The 22,500-nt window shown below is 48.4% G+C and overlaps 1 protein-coding gene across 1 annotated transcript in view; it reads left to right on the top strand.

The window, feature by feature from the left end:
* The window catches only part of celf6 (CUGBP Elav-like family member 6), a 148,009-nt gene that overhangs the window by 470 nt on the left and 125,039 nt on the right, over positions 1-22,500 (top strand). Inside the window, exon 2 of the mRNA XM_030377656.1 lies at positions 7,230-7,312. Within this exon, the coding sequence (XP_030233516.1) occupies positions 7,230-7,312 (83 nt within the window). The remainder of the gene's footprint in view (positions 1-7,229; positions 7,313-22,500) is intronic.

Below are 22,500 nucleotides of genomic sequence, written 5' to 3'. Positions count from 1 at the left end.
AGAGCTTTACATATTTCACGCGAACACTCACACACACACGCACACGCACACGCACACGCAGATACGGACACAAAAAGGCACCTACTAATACACACCACACGTGGGAGTGAATCTGGATCGGGAGTGCGGGGTTAGTGTCAACCCCGTCCAGGTGAATACTAGTGTTGAGGAAGCCTTTGTGTGTTTACATCGACTCTCGTGTGCTGAACCCCCCGCTGAGTAGGCGGGACAGGCGGGCAGCGAGTTGGCGGTGCCTTCCGATGGCAGTGTCCCGTGTTTCAGCAGCTGCTGGGGTTTTTGTACATAATACAAATCCGTCGCTGAAAGCCTTTGGGAAGTTAAAGACCGGATAAAGAAAAACACCAATCAAGCAGGAACAATGTGCATTTTAGGCGTCTACACGCTGACCTAAGTGGGGAATAACCATCACTTTCGGGCGTGATTAGCTGTGGAGGAGCAGCGTTAGTATTGTTGGTTTAGTTGCAGGGCTGGGGAGGCGGGTTGCAGGCAGGACGCAGGCAGGGCGCACAGCAATCTGGGACACATAATACCAGAGCGCTGTCTCCCCATCGTCCCTTCAGCTGCGCCTCTGGTCCACTCCGGGAAACAACTCGTTTCAGGGTAATCATCAGCTGTCAGGGCCACTCTATTCAGCAACGGCCAAATGGATTCGTGACTTACTTTAATTTTATATATATATATATATAAAACAAAAAAATACAAGTGCTCTAGATTGCGTGTGTAATTTGAAAGAAGCTCCCCCGGGTTGAATACATTATTTCTGGGGAGTGAATTGAGTCAAAGTCAGGCACTATAATCACCCATTCCATTTTTTTAAATGATATCTTTATATGTGGCCTCGTCTGTATACGTCGTTTGCAGAGCGCATTGACCCATTTAATACCAATCATAAATATCACAAATATTTACAATATACCTCTTATTTTATAAAGAATACAGTGTGAGAATATAAGGCTACATATTGAAAAGGTAAGGTTCATGTTCAAATTTAAACGGTAAATAAATTAACTTCCGTTTAGACTCGAAAACGGAACTTCAATCAGTTGACGTCCCACACGTGCGTGAGGACGTCCGCAGACTTCCTCGCTTCATGTCTCCATAGCTGAAGTAGTAAAGTGAAGGTAGGCCTTCAACACAACAAGCTCTCTGATCAGAAGCTGACGGCGTGTAAAGGGGAAGGAGGTCCCGCTCTATTCTGGTTTGTTCCCGTGCGTAAAGGTCTTTTAAGGGGAAAGGAGGTCCCGCTGTATTCTGGTTTGTTCCCGTGCGTAAAGGTCTTAAAAGGGGAGGGGAGCTCCCGTTGTATCGTGGTATTGTAGTCTGCTCCCGTGCGTAAAGGTCTCTATACGCGCCCGCTGTTCCCCGGTCTCCATCCCCATGCTGTACAGCCTCCCTGTCTTCGCTCCATTCTTCTCCTCCTCCTCGGAACCAATGATCGATCACAACCGTGTTTTCACGCGCGTGTTGTCTGCGTCGTCCTCGACGTGACATGAAAGTCAGCACGCAGCGGGGATGTTTTTCCCGCCGAGGATAATCTGGTTCTGCCGACTGACCGGATGCTCATTCGGATCACCGTCGGCCAAGGCCACCCTGATGTATGCATTACGCCCGCTTCATCCCGTTTGACATTGAAAGACACTCAGTGAGCGCAGGCACGCCGTTTTAATAAGATTTCAGCAATGCATTATAGGGATGAGTTTCTTGATGGCCACTCGGTGGAGCGTGGCCAATCTGTGAAGTATACAAACCCGGTTTGCACTAGCTGGCTCGGGGCTGACGTGTCCTACCTGTGGAGGAAAGCTGCAATGGTCGGAACTGAGTGGAATTAGATTCAAGTCTCCAAGTGAAGTTGAATAACAAACCAAACGTTGACAATAGTGTGCCTATGCTTTTAATACATTTAAAAAATAAAGCTTATGGGTTTAGTTGAAGGACATTCTCAAAAGTTATTACACACACACACACACACACACACACACACACACACACACACACACACACACACACACACACACACACACACACACACACACACACACACACACACACACAAATGGCACATTAACATTTTTAACCTGAATAATTTTTTACCGGAGAGAATGGTAAAATATTCTTAATGGGAATAATGAGATTTTTGAATAATATTTTATAATTATTTCCGGTCTTGCCCTGAGTAAGGCAAATGCATTTTCTAGTTGGGTTCTTTTGTGGTTGTAAAATGGTCCCAACCCAGGGGGCATTTGAAAATGGGTTCTACCAAACAGAATATACTTAGAAATACTTTGAAAAACGAGATGGTAAGAGGAAAATTACATAAATATTTGAAGCCATACTTCATAATACTGTAGAGCTGTCCTAAAACTAAGCTCACAGGCACTGCAGTGCCGACCCGATATGATTGACTTGACCCTCCAGCCCTAATGACACGGTCTAGGGTGGTCCAGGTCGCGGGGGCTGTGAACGTAATCCTTCCCCTTGCTTGCTAGTCTGTGTTTTATCTTTTTGTTGAGCATTAGTTAGTGTTTAAGAAGAGCTGATTTGCAGAGCAACATGTGCTGAGCCCATAGCCCTGTGACAGAGGATTGAACCCTAATTATGGATTTAAGCGCAGATCAAAATATGTGCTGTGTGCTCATGACTAATTCATGGCGGTTGTAGAACATCAACTGGAGCAGATGCCCTGAACCTCGCGTGAGGTTTTGGCTCCGGGCTTCTGGAGGGCCTCCAGTCCCTCACACAAATTGCTATTCTGAGGGATCTCTTTTCTCCTCGTCGCTAATGGCTGAGAAATAACTAACCGCTGATGTGCACTTGAAGAGGATTATATCGTATTTTTATCTGCAATTTCCTTTTCTCTTGACCGAGAACACGATCACACAGTTATTCACAGCTGACTTTAATGGCGGCTGATGGTCTGTGGCTGTTGTGGAGGACCAGAGCTTTGTGGAGACGGGGACGGCACTGTTGACAGAGCGGTGTCAGGCTGCACGCTGTGCAGCCGCTCGGTGCTGTTGGTCGTCCATCATTCTGCCGAGCACTACATTATCATAATACTTAGCGTCAGAGCAGCAACGCTTGCATTGTTCAGACACGCTGCATGTTGGTGGGGGGCAAATCTTTTGCTTGAGTAGCGTTATCTATCAATCCGTCTCTGGCACTGAGAGCTGGGACTCTGAACCACGGCGCACCGCCGGCAGGAAGAGATGCAAAGACTTTTTAAATATTCTCATTCATTCTCCTCTCCTCAGTGGGTCCACAGAGCGGAATTATTTGGAAACAGGCAGGGAAAGAAAATCTGCTCTAAGGTTTTATGGAATTAATTTATAGTTTAGACTGAGCTTTTTGGACACGCACACACATGCCAAACATACACATGCAAGGACACACATGTAAACACACACACACACACACACACACGCACACGCACACGCACACGCACACACACGCACACGCACACGCACACGCACACACACAGTGGCAGGTGAATGAAATCCACAGAGGTGTTTGTAATCATTGACTACATTGGTTTGTTAGGGAGTCAGCAGATTGAAGACGACTCCTTCATGTGCAGTCGTTTTAAGGGATTTAAAATGTCACTAAAATACCCATTGCATCCCACTTCTTTTGTAAAACACACAATTTTCTTTCATGTCATGTTTTCCCAAATGTAGGTAAGAGAAAACACATTCTAATTTCCATTTTAAGACACCTTCTCTGAAGAAGTGTTACAGGTTAAAAGTTGTATAATTACTCCAAACATCCCCACCAAATGCAAAATGCAAATAAGACATCTCTCTCCCCCTCTATCCCAGTCCCTGGTCCTCCCGAGGCTGGCTTATGTTTTCATGTGCCTTAAGTATAATTTGGCGAATTCATTTCCCTCTCTGAAATTACAGCATTGCAAATTGTCTTTGATTAGCAAAGTATTATTTTCACATCGTTTAACCTTTCCATCACCGAGCAACACTAATCCTGCCTAGTGCTTCCATCAAAGACCTGGCGTATCGCTAACTTGGTATCCATGGCAACCGCCCCCACCCCCGTCTGCATATGTTCTTTGTCAATTAGTTGGAACTGTTTTTTCTTTTTTTCCGCCTTTCCCGAATGATTCATCGTATGTGATACCTGCGTGTGTGAATTAGTGTACGTGCTTACTTCACAGTTACAGCTTGTTCTTTAGGGAAGGAGCCATCATGTGGAAGTGAATCTTAAACTCAATCTTTTTTACCTTTAGCCATAATGGCACGGTGCTAAACGTATACACGCACGCCTTAACACCGGACCACTTTGTACCGTCTCGTCTCTAACTCGTGTGAGTCTTCCCACCGTCTCGGCGTTGGATGTTTGCCTGCTGCGCTCCTCGCTCCTAAATCACTGTCCTCCCCTGGGCTCAAGGTGTCCCCTGAGCCAGCACTATATAGGATATGATGCTTCCATAAAGTCCTGCCAATCCCCTGCGGCCCTGGAGGGTCTTGTGAGGTCTACCCGCAGCACACGTGTGGCTGGGTGCACCATCAGAGACCCCCCAGTGAGATGTTAGTTAAGCCTCTCTATGTTAAGCTATTGTGTATTTCAGTGGTTTCCTAGTAACATGTGACGTTTTTTATTGTTGTATTATTATATACGTTGTTTTCCACAAGGCTGACTCTGCTGAAGAGATTAGAACGCATCGCGTTTCTAATGCAGACTCTCAGCCTTGAGAGAATTTATTACGAATTTATTTTTAGAGTACAGCCTCTTCAAAAAAATATGACTAGTGAAATCCTGAGTACATTTTGGTAAGCCAGCTCTAGTTCACTTAGTGAACTCGGCATTCGAAGTAGCTTGGGAGGAAGGCCTTCACCTAAGGGCATTTATTTCAATCGTGCAAAGACGGACGTTGAGCATTAAGCTAACCTTGAACACGTATTTACACTGGGCGTATTTTAAACACTAACCGTTCCATGGATCACACACCACCCTCTCTTCACATCAGCTGATCTTTCAATCTCACCCAGAGAAGACTCGGCCCACTGACATCCCCCTTGAGCACCCTGGGGTGCTGCCTGACTGGCTGGGTGTGTGGGGATGTGGCTGTGCGCAGGTGTTTGTGTGTGTGTGTGTGTTCGTGTGTGTGTGTGCGTGTGTCTGTGTGTGTGTTTACACACGTGATGGTGTGAATGTGTGTGTGTGTTCGTGTGTGTGTGTGCGCGTGTGTCTGTGTGTGTGTTTACACACGTGATGGTGTGAATGTGTGTGTGTGCGTGGAGGGGCTGGGTGGGGGAGCGTCAGCCAGCGTAGCGGCGACCCTCCGCCCCGTGCCGGCGCCCGTCCGCCGCCCGTCCGCCGCCCGTCCGCCGCCCGTCCGCCGCCAGAGGCCCACTTGCTCATGTCCCACAGTTTTGTAATGTCACTCGCAATGAAAAGCACCTCCCCAGGGCTCCCGCTCTTCCTCTCCCTGCCCCTGGCCTGCCTGGCGTTTCATCAGTGTCATGGAGGTGATTTGTCCTCCTGAGTAACTGCCTAGTTGGAGAGGTGGGTGAAGGTTGTCATGAAAGGAAGCGCTGTTGGCCCGTCGCCAGTGAGCAGTCCTCTGTTCCTGATGGGTGCTATGTTATACCTGTGTGTGTGTCTGCGTGTGTGTGTGTGTGTGTGTTCATGTGTGTGTGTGTTTGTGTGAGTGTGTATTTGTATCAATACATGTATAGTGTCGATATGTGTGTGTGTGTACACTTGTGTGTAAGTCTGCTTGGTGTTTCCTCCTCTGTGTGTGTGTGTGTAGATTGTGCGCGTGCATGTGTGGAGTGTGCGTGTGCATGTGTGTGCTCTTCTCCCACGGGGAGCGTTGGCAGCAGGTGTGACATGTAGTAATGGAAAATTATTCTGCACAGTGCAGAAAAAAAACAGCTCTTGAGAAGGGGGTCACCCACTGTCAAATCTCACCGAGCGCTCGACAGCACGCGCGCTCACCCTTTAATGAAAGCTGTCACATTTTTGTTAGTGCTAGACTTATTAATGCATATTCATACTGTTTTCCTAAATTCCCCCCCCCCCCCCACTTCAATGGAAATCTCCCGAGAACAGAGAGGTTGCAGTTCTGGGGGCGAATCACCAGAGGGTTTTAATTACTTGGCGGCGCTGGAAAGTGCGTGGCGGGTGACTTTTTCCTGCGCGCCGTTCAATAATCATGAAAGGAATCATTTATCAAGCGACATTATGCAGATGTTGGCATAATGCTAAGGGCATGCCCTTTCACCTTCAGTCAACCTGGGGTCACGGAGCCGCTTCATCCCCACCTCCCGGTCGCCCAGCCCAGGGACTACATAAATAAATCAGATCAATGCAGACATACATTCATTCAGTAATGCATTCATTCATCATCTAATAAATGTCTGATCTACGTATTTTGATCTACTGTCCTGTTTGACAGGTCCCTCTTCCTCCCTATTGTCCTGTTTTACAGGTCCCTCTTCCTCTCTACAGTCCTGTTTTACAGGTCCCTCTTCCTCTCTACTGTCCTGTTTTACAGGTCCCTCTTCCTCTCTACAGTCCTGTTTTACAGGTCCCTCTTCCTCTCTACAGTCCTGTTTTACAGGTCCTTCTTCCTCTCTAAAGTCCTGTTTTACAGGTCACTCTTCCTCTCTACAGTCCCGTTTTACAGGTCACTCTTTCACTCTACTGTCCCGTTTAACAGGTCATTCTTCCTCTCTACAGTCCTGTTTTACAGGTCCCTCTTCCTCTCTACTGTCCTGTTCAACAGGTCACTCTTCCTCTTCCTGTCCTGTTTTACAGGTCACTCTTCCTTTTCCTGTCCTGCTTTACAGGTCCCTCTTCCTCTCTACTGTCCTGTTTTACAGGTCACATCTCCTCTCTACATGTCTTGTTTTATCCGTCACACGTTCAGTCAGAAAACTTGACAACAAAAGTTGCAATTGAGTCTGAACTGAATGTTTTATTCTGTAGCCCTTGATATGGGCTAGGTTCACCCATTGTTTTATGTACATTTTAATGAACCTTATGCTCTCAACTCACTTCAGGTTTTCTCTATTATATGAATATATTATTGCAATTGACAAATAAATATATATGATACAGATAGAATAATTCTGAACAAAAAGCAAAGCTATTATTTTCAAAGCACTTTTTGAAGTAGTTGATGTGAAATGTTTCCCTGTGTGTGTGTAACGTGGTGTGTGTAGTAAGCTTGTGTTTCCTCCCTGTCGCTGTAGGATGTGCCTTTCTAACATACTGTGCCAGAGAGTCAGCGTTGAAGGCCCAGAGTGCCCTCCATGAACAGAAGACTCTGCCAGGGGTGAGTGGCCTGATGACTGCCCCTGGGCTCCCAGCCCGGCCTGGGGTCCTGTATAGACATAGGATAAGACCTGCTACCACACATTCACTGGGACACACACTGAGATACACAAACACACACACAATGACACACACACAAACACACACACACACACACACACACACACACACACACACACACACACACACACACACACACACACACACACACACACACACTGGGATATACACACCGAGACAAACACACATACATAAACAAACACACTCACACAAATACTGAGAAACACACTGACACACACAGACACACAAACATAAAAATTCATCTGAGATATACGCACACAAAAACATACACTGACATATATGCACTGAGACACACACGTTCACACACAATCATACTACACACTCTCATGCACACATGGACAGATACACTCCACACACACACACACACACACACACACACACACACACACACACACACACACACACAGACACACACACACACACACACACACACACACACACACACACACACACACACACACACACACACACACACACACACACACACACACAAATACAGGCGCACACACAAAACTCTCTGTCTCTGTCTTTCACATTTCACTGTGTTATTACACTCATCAATTTTTTTTAGTTTCCTTTAAGGCTCTGCTGTCCTTCCACTGTCCTCTCTCAATATGGCTGTCGCAGCTCGTAATTACTTTGAGGAATCCCACTCTCATTATCACATGTAATCCAACAAATAAGTAGAAACAATTCTTTTTTCTGGCGGTGACCATCTGCTGTTTTGGTTTTACCTTCCATTGTTGTGTTACTAACGCAGCAAGAGAGGAACGCAATCTTTGGATAGAGCCACACCAATTAGTTTTTACACAAACCCAACCATAATGTTGCACGTACAGCTTTGCAAATTAATAGTCATCCCTATTCGTCATTCTCTATTAAAAGCTAGAAACAACAGAGACAAAGAAACAAGACTCGCCGAGCTAAACTATCCAGGAAGCGTTAACGGGCAGAAGCAGCTCCCACTGGCTCGCACTAAAGAAAAGGAGTTCAACTTTATGGAATTGATACACGAGACAGTTGGGAAGAGTTTGAACAGGTTTGTCTCGCAGAAACGCTCAGCACTTCCAGCTCTCTAGAGTTCGTCAATCGGTTTCTACTTTTACTCACAAATCACAAAATGTTAAAAGACACTCAATAAAAGAAAAATGGCTGACTGTTGTTACGCATACTCGAAACTTGAAGACAGTGCACGCAAATATTGAGCCATGGCATTGAAATTGTATGCGATACCATGTAAAGAAACTACAGAGAGCATGTTTAATGAGTTGTGTAGTGCTGCTGCAGCCGAGTGTTCACAGGGAATGAGAACAGTTTCCATGCAGTGTCGGGTAAAACCTGCTCAGGCCTACACGGACCTGCTAGGGTTTTCTTCACCAGCGGTGTTTGGGGAATACAAGGTGTGATGGAATTAGGCCCGCGGGCCCCATAAGGAAGGAAACACACACACGCACGCACGCACGCACACACTCCTGAAACCTCCCTAGATGAGACTTTGAACAGGGCCTAAGGGGGACAGGGAGAGAGAGATTGAGAGAGAGATTGAGAGAGAGATTGAGAGATTGAGGGAGAGAGAGAGAGAGAGAGAGAGAGAGAGAGAGAGAGAGCGAGAGAGAGAGCGAGAGCGAGAGAGAGAGCGAGAGAGAGAGAGAAACAGCCATACATGCATATGTAATACACACAGACAGACACACAGACACACACGGCACACACAGAGGCCCACAGTCTCTGGACAACAGCGCACTGTCCCTTGTTAACATCCACCTACTGCACATGTGCAGACCAAAGGCTGCTGCAGACATAGCTCTTATTTTCAGTTTGTTATCCCTGCTGTTGTCCGGAAGAGGGAGAGGGAAAGAGACTCTTATTGAGCTATCGTCTGTGGGATTGGGCCAAACTTTTCCGTCCAGCTGCTCCCAGCGAGGGGTCATTCCTCCAATCCCAGGCTGAGCGCAGCACCGTACACTGTAGCCTAATAAGATGTGCCCCTGGTTTGATGAGGAGCATCACATGCTGGGCCGCGCATAGGTATAGTCTCTGTGTGTGTGTGTGTGTGTGTGTGTGTGGATGTGTGTGTGTGTGTGTGTGGTTGTGTGTGAATGTGTGACAGTATGACAGTATTGGGGGAAATACTGGGTGGTGTATGAGAGAGAGTGAGTTTGTCACCATGACCTAATGGTTATGTGCGTCTGTATGTGTGTGTGTGTGTGTGTGTGTGTGTGTGTGTGTGTGTGTGTGTGTGTGTGTGTGTGTGTGTGTGGGTGTGTTGTGGTGTGGTTGTGTGTGTTTGTGTTTGTAGTCTGTGGGTGTGATTGTGTGTGTGTGGTTGTGTGTGTAGTTGTTTGTGTGTGTGTGTGTGTGTCTGGCTCTCCTGCCTCCTCTACAGAGAGCAGTGAGTTCATTTGGCCCGTGCTGTACTTGGCCGGCACGCTGAGTGCCAACAGAAATGCATTGACCTCAAAGTAAAGAGTTTAATTTACAACAAGTAATCACCACTCTCACTCTGAAGCAAATGTTTCATTGTTATTTAGCGAGCTGACAGCCATCTCAAACAAAGTATGACCCAACGGAAAGAATAACATGCACAAGTCATGGATGATAAAGTAGCGCGTTTCTTTGATTAATATTCAAATGAACCTGATGCTGGTATCTTCATTCACAAGATGTTGAATATTCAACTTGTTTTGAAAACAAGTTGTTCGACTCTGAGTCGAAGCAAACTGTCGATGTGGGCCAACAGACTGGGCTGGTGGAGTGAACTGGGAGTGTTGGGACTGGGGCTGGCCAGACAAAGGAAGCCAGTGTGGTGCTGGAGGAAGACGACTCGGAGCAGCAGAGTTCTCCACGGTGACTCCACTCCACCGTGCCTGTTGAGACCTGAGTGGAGTTGAACAGGGGGGGTCGGAGAGGAGCACAGTGAGAGACACAGGGAAGGAGAGAGAGAGGATGAGTGAGAGAGAGAGAGAGAGAGAGAGAGAGAGAGAGAGAGAGAGAGAGAGAGAGAGAGAGAGAGAGAGAGAGAGAGAGAGAGAGAGAGAGAGAGAGAGAGAGGGAGGGAGGGAGGGAGGGAGGGAGGGAGGGAGGGAGGGAGGAGAGGAGAGGAGAGAGGAGAGGAGGAGAGAGAGAGAGAGAGAGAGAGAGAGAGAGAGAGAGAGAGAGAGAGAGAGAGAGAGAGAGAGAGAGAGAGAGGATGAGTCAGAGCTATGAGCTAAAGCCAGAAAGTAAGCATTAATGAAAGATGGAAGTAAGGAAAGAAACAAAGAAATAAATAAAGGGAGGTAAAGAGTAATTTTTGGAAGAACTAACCACAAATATGTAACAATGAATTACGATAAGAGATATTGTTCTGTGTTTGGTTTCATGTTACATTTAAATGATATAAGTTTAATTTCCCTAAGAAGTACTGTGATGTGTAGCAGCCTTCCTCTTTAATCATGCATATTACATTGCAAATACGACAGAAATGACATTCATTTCTGACATACATTCATCAATGAGGTCAGCTGAGGTGGTTCGGGCATCTGGTAAGGATGCCCACTGGGCGCCTTCCTTGGGAGGTGTTTCAGGCACGTCCAGTGGGGAGGAGACCTCGGGGAAGACCCAGGACTAGGTGGAGAGATTATATCTCAACACTGGCCTGGGAACACCTCGGGATCCCCCCGTCAGAGCTGGTCAATGTGGCCCGGGAAGGGGAAGTCTGGGGCCCCCTGCTTGAGCTGCTCCCCCCCGCGACCCGACCCCGGATAAGCGGACGAAAATGAGATGAGATGAGATGAGATGACATTCATACTTATAATGCTGATAATTATCCTTTGAGGCTTTTTATTCTAGATTTTTATTTCTAGAATACCTACCAGAATTGCCAATACCTGCACCTAGATGAAAATCTTTTTTAATACGTTTCTGATTCTTCTTCGGCACATATTCAGCGTGTAGTATACTGTAATATAACGATGACTCCAGGGTCTCCAACCCTCACCTCATTCAACCCCAGCTCTGTACAGATGTATGGCTGGGCCCCAAGCATGTTCCTCTGCAGAGCGGGTAGACTTTCCCCCTGCGTTTCTCCAGAGAGGCACTCGACGGATCCGGCACCTCCCATCTAAGGGTCACGCGACTCTCTTCCTCTTAGGCCAATTATCTCGTGGCGTGCACACAGAACACGCATGCTAATTGGGCGTAAGTGAAGCCCGAAAGCGAATTCAAGTTAAGATTAAAACTAAAGTTTTGCGCCGGTACTAGTTCAGCCACCGAACCTCCCCAACCTCCCTCCTTTCACACCGCTGTCTATTGTCTTTCTGTCTCCTCAGTTCAGTGCTCGCCCTGTGACTCTCCTCCACACTTTAACACCACCTCTCGCTCTCTCGCTCTCTCTCTCGCTCTCGCTCTCTCTCATGCTCTCATCTATCTTTATTACTTTCTTTCTTTAGATGACTAATCCTTTATCTATATTGTCTCTCTCTGTCGTTCTCCTTCACTCTGACTATCTCTGTCTCCCTCTCTGTCTCTCGCTCTGTCTCACACTCTCTTTAGCTTTCTCTCTCTCTGTCTCTCGCTCTTTCTCACACTCTCTTTGCTTCCACTCTTTCTGTCTCTCTCTCTCTGTCTCATAGTCACTCTCTCTCTCTCTCTCTCTCTCTCTCTCTCTCTCTCTCTCTCTCTCTCTCTCTCTCTCTCTCTCTCTCTCTCTCTCTCTGTTGCACTGTCTCTGTCTTTGTCTCTGTCTCTCTGTCTCCGTCTCTGTGTCTCTCTCTGTCTGAGTGGGTGTGTTGGTTCTCGATCGTACCGCAGCATCACTCCTTTCATCACACTTTGAGCTGCTCATAGAACGATTCTGCATTCCTGGTTTCTGTCGTCTGAGTTGCAGAAGCACCTGGCCTCTTTATTGATAACAAGGCAGCCTAGCGAAACAGAGAGAGGAGGAGGAGGAGAGGAAAGGGAGAATAAAAGAGAAAGTTCCCTACCCTCAGTTTCAGAAGTGCTTCTCCTCAAATTTGAAAGGGTATGCTGGAAGGCGTCTGGTTGCAATGAAAGGAGTAGCAAAATGCCGCAGTTTGAACTCTGTATTTTTCCCCCTCTCACTCTACCTCAATTTGTCATCATTTTCTGTCATCTTCTGCAAGTGAAAGTCTCGGGGACAAAGGAGGCCTGGAGGATGTTTCTCATGGAAATGGGTCGGGGAGGCTCCAAGTTTGGGGTTTTGTAAGCGAGTCGAGGCCTCAGATTCCTCCATCGACACAGAGTCCACGTGTTCGCCTCTCTGTGGTTCTGGTGGAGCATTGTCTTCACAAAGGCAGCTCTTATTTTACCAAAGCCGTACAAATTAACCATGTTTAATATTTTGTACTGTTGTATTTTAGAAATGTACTGCATTGTTTCTATTTCTGGATGCAATTAACTAGTGTTGAGCTCTTGAATGTCACACACAAACTCTAGCACAAACAAATAAAAACCAACACTCTCGCACACACACACAGACACGTACATGCACACAAACACACACAATCAGACACAGACACAGAGACACAGACACAGATAAAGACACACACACAAACACACAAACAAACTACAAACAAACTACACAATACAGCAAAAGCAAACACATATTGCAAAAACAGAATACACTGGACCACATACGCACATGGTATATTCAGTCCTCTTTATCTCTGCAACATGTTAATGGATATATTTAGTGTTGGGAGGGGTGTTTGTGCGTTTGTGCATGTGTGTACATGTGCGTGTGTGGCTGTGTCTGTGTCTCTGTGTGTGTGTGTGGTTGTGTGTGTGTGTGTGTGTGTGTGTGAGGTGCTGGGTGTTTGTGTACATGCTCTTGTGTGTGTGTGTACGTGTGTGTGTGTGTGTGTGTGTGTGTGTGTGTGTGTGTGTGTGTGTGTGTGTGTGTGTGTGTGTGTGTGTGCGTGCGTGTGAGGTGCTGTGTCATGCTGCCTTATCGCAGGGCGTTGCGCGCTGCTCAGCTGGCCCTGGTCCTGGCTGGGCCGGATTGGGTAAACTAATTAGCCGGGCCGCCCAGGGCATTACCCAGTCTTCCCTCGGACCTATCGGGCCTGTTTACGGTCAGCTTCTGTTCCCCGTCAGACTCCTAATCTCCTTGAGTCCGATGCACGGTAAGTAAAAAACGAAGCAAAATGAAGCCCCTCACATCCCCACCTCCGACCCCCTCCACCCCCACTCCCCCTTCTTCGTCCACGCCACCCTCCTCATCATCAATTCAGTCTGTATCATGTCCTCATCTAGTCAGGCTCGTCTGCTAGCGAGAAGAATTTAAAAAGAGCCATTGTTTTTCGTAGCCCTCCGGGATGAAAGCACTTAACCACACCGCGCGGTCACAATCCTGCCGATTAGCCGCTGAATGGAATCGCAATCCAGGGATGCAGTCTCCATTGTTTTCTATTATAGGACCGCCCCGGCCCAACCATTGTGGGGAATTAATTTGCTTCCATGGAGTTGGGATTTTCGAATTTGAATAGTGAATAAATGTTAATCCTGGCAGCAGATGGGCGTTGTAGCACGGCTGGGACCATATATCTTCATACAGAGATACACAGACGTAGTTCTATGAAGATATATGGACAGGTAACCCCAAGGCCTGCTGGAGGCGGAGGGAGGGAGGGAGGGAGGCGCTGAGAGGAAGGGCTTCTGGAAGGCTGCTGCAGCAGAGCGTCTGTTCCTTGCCATGGACATCGGCTGGAGCCGGTTCCCTTTGTGTCCTCGCCGGGAACAGCCACATAAAAGAATCTTCACAATCTTCATTAAGCCGGAGTCCAACCCGGCCGAGGTCAGGAGACTCGGCCGGGTCTCAGAGAGAGAGAGAGAGAGAGAGAGAGAGAGAGAGAGAGAGAGAGAGAGAGAGAGAGAGAGAGCGAGAGGTCAGCCACGCCGTTGCGAGAACCAACAGCAGTGCCAAGTACTGCCGTAGTTTCCATGGCTTTGATGCCGCAATCAACAACACAGCTTCCACCGTCGCACACGAGTAGCACTACGCAGATTTGTACCAAAAGGTCCAAAAAAACGATTCCCACCAGTCGCAGCGTTCTGTACGAGGCAGGGTTCATCCGAGGTAAACGTAGACGGATGGCACGGGACCACGGCGGACATAACTAAACTCTGCAGTTAGGGATGGAAGTCACAATCACTGAACGTGTCGTGTTCTGGTACATCTCATTTTTATAATGCACTCCAGACAGCCATTGTCCCCCCCGCCGCCCCCACACAATGACTCCGACACGGGGAGGCAGCCAGGCGCTGTGTCTCCGGCTCTGACAGGTAGAGTCTGGGGGGTTGAGGAGGCCTGGATGATCTGGGATGGGAGGGCTTCTCTCTCCCTCTCACACACTGCTCTCTCTCTCATCCTGCCTCTCGCTCTGTGTTTCCGCGTGTCTGTCTCTCTCTCTCTCCTTGTTTAATTCATCTGACTTCTTTGTCTGATAATGAGGCACGCAGGAGAAGAGACTGACAATGAGCAACACTCATCTCCCCCCTCCCGTCCTTACCTGCTCTAATTGTTCCCTAACAGCAACCAAAATGTCCTGACTGATGTCACACTATCCCTCTCTCTCTCTCTCTCTCTCTCTCTCTCTCTCTCCTCTCCTTCTCTCTCTCTCTCTCTCTCTCTCTCTCTCTCTCTCTCTCTCTCTCTCTCTCTCTCTCTCTCTCTCTCACACTCTCTCTCTCTCTCTCTCTCTCTCTCTCTCTCTCTCTCTCTCTCTCTCTCTCTCTCTCTCTTCTGACGAGAGCTGTGTGCTTCACCTTGGAGTGGATGTTGTTAAACAATTCTTCCACGTCTCTCAAATCCTGAGCATTTATCACTTTGTGTTTCATTGTTTTTGTTTACATCAGTAGGATTCGATGTGGATTGAAAATGTCCCGGGCTTGATTCCATCTTTAGTCACGCTGTGTGATGGCCCGCAAGGACTCCTCTGTCAATTATACAGTCACGCTTTTTATCACATTAAATAATAAATAAAATGCACTCTTTGTTTTGAAATAGCCTCCTCACACATGTCAATCCTCCCAGCCTCCAACGCGTACCTGTGGTCCCTGCTCTGTGTTTGATAAAGATGTGGCAGCCACAACATATGGTGCTACCGAATGTGTCCTTCTCTAACACGTGGTAAAAATAGTCTCCTCACATCCAGCTCCTCTGGTTCCCTCTCCCTCTCCCCGCCTTGCACTCCGACTCCAAACCACTCATGTGTTGCACAACTCCTCCCCCTGCGTCTCCCCCAGCCCGTGAGGCTATCACGGCGCGGTTTGTGCGTCGCCGATTATTTGGACACACAAACCGGAGTCCCGGGAAGACAAACAACGCGGCGTCGGGTTCGGCGCGGCGGAACTAAAACGCCACGCCGCACATCGTTAGTTCATCACGCGGGGAGAGGAATCGACGCATTCAGCGGATGGAAAAATGAGTCATGTATACATGGACTGTTGACGTATATCACGGCGTTTGTCACACACAAACACGCAGACACACAAACAGACACACACACAGATGCGTGCACACACACACACACACACACACACACACACACACACACACACACACACACACACACACACACACACACACACACACACACACACACACACACACACACAAACTGCATCACTATTTTTTCCAAAAGTCCCGGGCCTCTGGCTCTCCCCGGACTCCATTTTGGATCCGAATGCCGGCTCCCATCCTCTTCCTTTCCTCCCATCCTCTCCTCTCTTCCTCCGCTCCTCCCCTCCCTGACAAGATATGTGGCCACAGTTCAGCCTCCCGAGGTCCAGGATGAGAAAGCTAGGAAGGGAGAGAGAGAGAGAGAGAGAGAGAGAGAGAGAGAGAGAGAGAGAGAGAGAGAGAGAGAGAGAGAGAGAGAGAGAGAGAGAGAGAGAGAGAGAGAGAGAGAGAGAGAGGGTAAGAGAGAGACACACAGAGAGAGAGAGAGAGCTAAAGGAGAGAGAGACAGAAAGAGAGAGCTTAAGGAGAGAGGGAGAGACCTAAAGGAGGGGTTGAGACAGAAAGCTAAAGGAGAGAGAGATAGAGAGAGAGATAAAGGAAGAGAGAGTTAGAGAGAGATAAAGGAAGAGAGGAAAAAGTGATGAGTCATTGTGAGTGGGTGAGGAGAGAGAGAGAGAGAGAGAGAGAGAGAGAGAGAGAGAGAGAGAGAGAGAGAGAGAGAGAGAGAGAGAGAGAGAGAGAGAGAGAGAGAGAGAGGGAGTTCAGGAGATGCAGTCTTGCATAATTAACACCAAAGCATCTCCAGGACAAACCCCTCCATCAGTGTGTCCAAAGGATTAACTACAGCAGCTCCTCTTATCGCCCCCCCCCCCCCCCCCCCCCGCCTCCCTCTTTAAGGAACAAAATGACCTTGCACTTGTTTACATGCTGATTAAAGACTGGGTGGGGGGGGGGGGCGGGGGTAGAGGGAGAAAGTCAAACTGTAATAACAAGAGTGGGTTAACGCTGGAGTGCGGGAGGTGGAGCAGCGCTAGCTATCTACAGCTCGACGGAACCCCTGCGGACCACGTTGCCGTAGTGACTGAAAAATTAAACACTCTTTGCTGCTGAACGCAGAGCCCAAGATATATATATATATATATATATATATATATGTATGTTGTGTGTGCGTGTGTGTGTGTGTGTGTGTGTGTGTGTGTGTGTGTGTGTGTGTGCGTGTGTGTGTGTTTGTGCCTATGAATTCACATGTGAAGGAGGGCGGGTTACAGTGGGCGGCCTTGTTTGTATGTTGGATGTATGTTGTTATTGAATAGGGTAGCTCGCTGGGTCTTGGAGGCTTGCTGGTACAGTATATATATATATATGAGTACAGTATACACAGTCACCCAGTACAGACAGTCTCCCAGTACCGACGGTCATCCAGTACCGATGGTAACCCAGTACAGACAGGCAGTACAGACAGTCATCCAGTACAGACAGTCATCCAGTATAGACAGTCATCCAGTACAGACAGTCATCCAGTACAGACAGTCATCCAGTTCAGATGGTCACCCAATACAGACGGTCCTCCAGTACAGACGGTCATCCAAAGAGACAGGCAGTACAGACAGTCATCCAGTACAGACAGTCATCCAGTACGGTCCTCCAGTACAGACAGTCATCCAGTACAGACAGTCATCCAGTACAGACAGTCGTCCAGTACAGCCAGTCACACAGGGCAGACCGTGGGTCCCAGCCGCTGAGGGGCCATCTGACAGTGAGGTGACAGGAATAGCACCAAGGCTAGCTCACTGCCCATGGTTATTAATGCAGCTCGCTCACAGCTGCCATCCACTTACTCACTCAACACAAGCAACAGAGCAGGCGCCAACAATAGTTCACACAACTCGGGGGCCAGCGCACAAGGCCAGTTCACTAACACAACACACAACCACACACATGCGCTAGCACGCACGCAAGAACAGACACACAAGTAGACACGCACACACACAAACATACACACACACACACACACACACACACACACACACACACACACACACACACACACACACACACACACACACACACACACACACACACACACACACACTTCAATTGCAAACTTGGACAAAGTAACAAGCACAGTGACACAAGTATACACACACACGTACACTTACACTACACTACACACACACACACACACACACACACACACACACACACACACACACACACACACACACACACACACACACACACACACACACACACACACACACACACACAGATTAACACACACTCAGACACACACACATATTTGCCGGATCAATATTGCATTAGTGCTGCATGTTCCTGTGCAGGCCTACAGTGATGGGTTGCAGCACGGAGGGTAAAACTGTGTACTGTGGTCGGGCACGGCTCTCGTCTCTGAGGACTACACAGTCTTCAGCTCACCTTCAGCAGTGATGTACTTCAATGGAGTACACAACATGTCTGATGACATTAAACAATCTAACACCGCATGCAAACACGTGCTGCGTGCATGCGTATACATGTTCATCTGTGTATTTGATCACCTTACCGTCTCAGGGTACATGAGAGTGTGCATGTATGCATGCATATGTTTGTGTATGCATAAATGCATATATTGTCACATGCATATGCATTGGCATATGGACTAGACACGCAATGTATGGCTGTGCCATACATTGCGTGTATGGATGTGTCTTTTGTAGGTGTGTGTACGTGCATTTGTGGGTGTGCGTGCATGTGTGTGAGTATGTGTGCGTGAATGTGTGGGTGAGTGTGTGTGTGTGTGTGTGTGTGTGTGTGTATTTGTGTCTGTGAAAGTGCGCGTGCGCGTGTTTGTGGAGAGCCCTTGATGCAGGCTTTTTAAACGGTATCGTTAAAAGGGGCAGAGAGGTGAGGGAGACAACCTCTCCACACCCCATAAAGCGTGCGCGCCGTGCCAGGCCAGATGCACACGCACAGACACATTTACTGGTGCTAAAACCGCCGTGCAATTTTACACCCCCTGTCCTTGCTCCATCCTCAACCCCACCACCTCTCTTTATGCCCTCTCTCTCTCTCTCTCTCTCTCTCTCTCTCTCTCTCTCTCTCTCTCTCTCCCTCTCACTCTCTCTCCCTCTCTCTCTCTCTCTCTCTCTCTCTCTCTCTCTCTCTCTCTCTCTCTCTCGGCCCCTCTCTCTCTCGGTCTCTCTCTCTCGTGCTCACTCTCCCTCTCTCGTGCTCACTCTCACCCTCTCTCTCTTTATTATCTCTCTCTGTCTCTCGTTCTCTCTTTCGTTCTCCTCTCTGTCTCTCTGTCTCACTTTACTTTCTCTCTCTGTACTATCTTTACTCTCTCTCTCTCACACTCACACCCCTGAGATTTTCACAACTACCTCTTTATATATAATATTCCCCACTTTGTACTATATATCGAACACTCCCTGGTCGAGAGTTGACCAGTGTTTAAACCCACCCACTGACTCACGACTGCTACTCCCCCCCCCCCCCCCCCCCCCCCCCCTCCCCCATCCAAGTGTCCCCATCAGAGCAGTCGGACCATGACATCCAAACGGTGACGGTAATTAATGGACAAGCCCCCTTCGAAGGTGGGGGGAGGGGGGACATGGGCCCTGCCACAGTGCAGGGGGGGGGCAACCGGTAGGTTCAGGGGAGGAGGAGAACCGCCTCGTTTCCTCTGCTAGCCAATCAGCCGTCCAGGTGGTGACTCCGCCGAACAGGAGACACCACCTGATAGGACACCTTCCTTCAACCTGGGGAGTTGAAGTGCCAAAAGATAAAGACCCTATTTTCACCCCCCCACACTTTCTCTCGTTCTCTCTATCACTCTCAAATCCATTAATTCCTCCCGAGCTTGCTCTAGTCCTCGCCTCTGGTGGGATGTGCATGAGCCTGGCACATCTTCATCCCCTTCTTAACCTTGCCTCCTCTTCTTCCTCCTCCTCTTCCTCCTCGACCTGTTTCTCCTCGTCCTGTTTCTCCTCCTCCTTTTTCTCTTCCTCCTCCTCTTTCTCCTTCTCCTCTTTCTCCTTCTCCTCCTCTTCCTCCTCCTCTTTCCCCTCTTCCCTCTCCATTCTCCTTCTCTTCTTCATCCTCTCCAACTATTTTTACCCGTCCGCTTATTTTGCCTCCACGATAAATCTCTACCCAAATCCTACTTAAACCCGCATCAGCGGTTGTCTTTAAAACTCCATTATCTGCTATTACTTCAGCATTAGACGGGGGAACACACACCTGCCCTCACAGGGGAAGGCGTTAGGGCGCCAGATAAATAAATAATGGAAGCCTTCCCTCCAGACGGATTTGTACGTTTATGTGTTTTTCTTTTCTAGAGTTGGCTCTCTCTGTGAGCTTAGTGAACACAGTGTGTGTGTGTGTGTGTGTGTGTGTGTGTGTGTGTGTGTGTGTGTGTGTGTGTGTGTGTGTGTGTGTGTGTGTGTGTGTGTTCTCCCAGGCAATGCTACTTATACAGTTATATAGCCTCAAGGAACAAAAAATATCGAACTAACCATTTATTTGACCTATATTTAAAATATCTATGTACAAAAAATAGCAAAATGTCATTGACATCAAGAAGAAGTTGAGAGAAATGAATGCATGTTTATGGAGATAATCAAAGGCCCACAGCTAGTTTCTGCACGTGTGTGTGTGTGTGTGTGTGTGTGTGTGTGTGTGTGTGTTTGTGTATGTGTGAGTGTGTGTTGATGTGACCCTTTGCCTATTTTCCTCTACATACAGGTTGAATGTATAGCTGGTATAGAGTTGGGAGGTGGAGATCAGCTGATAGCCAGGCACTGGTGGTGGAGGAGATGGAGGTAGTGGTGTAGATGGTGGCGGTGGTGCTGGTGGTGGAGGTAGTGGTGGAGATGGCGGCGGTGGTGCTGGTGGTGGAGGTAGTGGTGCTGGTGGTGGAGGTAGTGGTGCTGGTGGTGGAGGTAGTGGTGCTGGTGGTGGAGGTAGTGGTGCTGGTGGTGGAGGTAGTGGTGCTGGTGGTGGCGTTGCAGTTGGAGGTGGTTGTGATGGAGGGGGGGATGGTGATGGAGATAGTGGTGGAGTAGACAGGTTAAGGGGTGGAGGAGGTTAAGGGGTGGAGGAGGTTAAGGGGTGTAGAAGGTTAAGGGGGTGGAGTAGGTTAAGGGGTGGATTAGGTTAAGGGGTGTAGGAGCTTAAGGGGTGGAGGAGGTTAAGGGGTGGAGGAGGTTAAGGGGTGGAGGAGGTTAAGGGGTAGAGGAGGTTAAGGGGTAGTGGAGGTTAAGGGGTGGATTAGGTTAAGGGGTGGATTAGGTTAAGGGGTGTAGGAGCTTAAGGGGTGGAGGAGGTTAAGGGGTGGAGGAGGTTAAGGGGTAGAGGAGGTTAAGGGGTAGTGGAGGTTAAGGGGTGGATTAGGTTAAGGGGTGGATTAGGTTAAGGGGTGGATTAGGTTAAGGGGTGGATTAGGTTAAGGGGTGTAGGAACTTAAGGGGTGGAGGAGGTTAAGGGGTGGAGGAGGAGGTTAAGGGGTGGAGGCTGAGTTCAGCTGGAGGTAGCAGAACGGGATCCGCTCTGAGTGACAGGACGGCAGATAAGGTGCCGGTGGCGAGGGGGGGGGGGGGGGGGGGGGGGGGGGGGTTCATGTGAGCAGAGCTGCAGACGGAGATAAGGGTCAGATTAGCACCCCGCTAGGTCAAACCCACACACACACACACACACACACACACACACACACACACACACACACACACACACACACACACACACACACACACACACACACACACACACACACACACACACACACACACACACATGCACACACACACATACAAACTCACACATACCCATACACACTCACACTCACATCCACAGACACACACACACACACACACACACACACACACACACACACACACACACACACACATGCACACGCACGCATGCATACACTGAGATACACACACACACATACACTGGGATGCACAAACATAGACACATGTATGGACACACACACAGCAGGTGCAGAGATAAAGAGAAAGAGAGAGTGATGGATTGAGATGTTGATGTGGAGGAGCGATGGTGTACAGAGCAGAGAGATACAGAGACGACGGGCAGCGGAGACTGAAGCCCAGTCTACCTCCTGTGTGAGTATTTGTGTGGATGGTTTCAGCGTGTGTGTTTGTGTGTTTAGTTTATCGGACTGTGTCTCTCAGGTAACTTGTACAAACCCTACCGAGGGTCTGTGTGTGTGTGTGTGTGTGTGTGTGTGTGTGTGTGTGTGTGTGTGTGTGTGTCTGTGTGTGTGTGTGTGCGCATAAGGGGGTCCTAATCAGCTCATAATCCAAGCGGCCGGCGTTTCCACGGCAACCTTGCCTGCACATTCATGCGTGGTAAACAGAGACCCACACACACACACACACACACACACACACACACACACACACACACACACACACACACACACACACACACACACACACACACACACACACACACACACACACACACACACACACACACACACACACACTTATTTTTCCCCGGCCTCACTTTCTTTGTCTTTGTCTTCTCCTTCCGTCGTTCTTCCTCCCGTCTCTGCTTTTTTCTTCCATCCCTTCGTTCCTTTCATCGCTATTTTCAAATGTTCATCTTTTCAGTCT

Source organism: Gadus morhua, chromosome 14 (assembly GCF_902167405.1).
Source record: "Gadus morhua chromosome 14, gadMor3.0, whole genome shotgun sequence".
Taxonomy (NCBI): Eukaryota; Metazoa; Chordata; class Actinopteri; order Gadiformes; family Gadidae; genus Gadus; species Gadus morhua.
The sequence above is the reverse complement of the archived record's forward strand: the minus strand, read 5'-3'. Positions and strand labels throughout refer to the sequence as shown.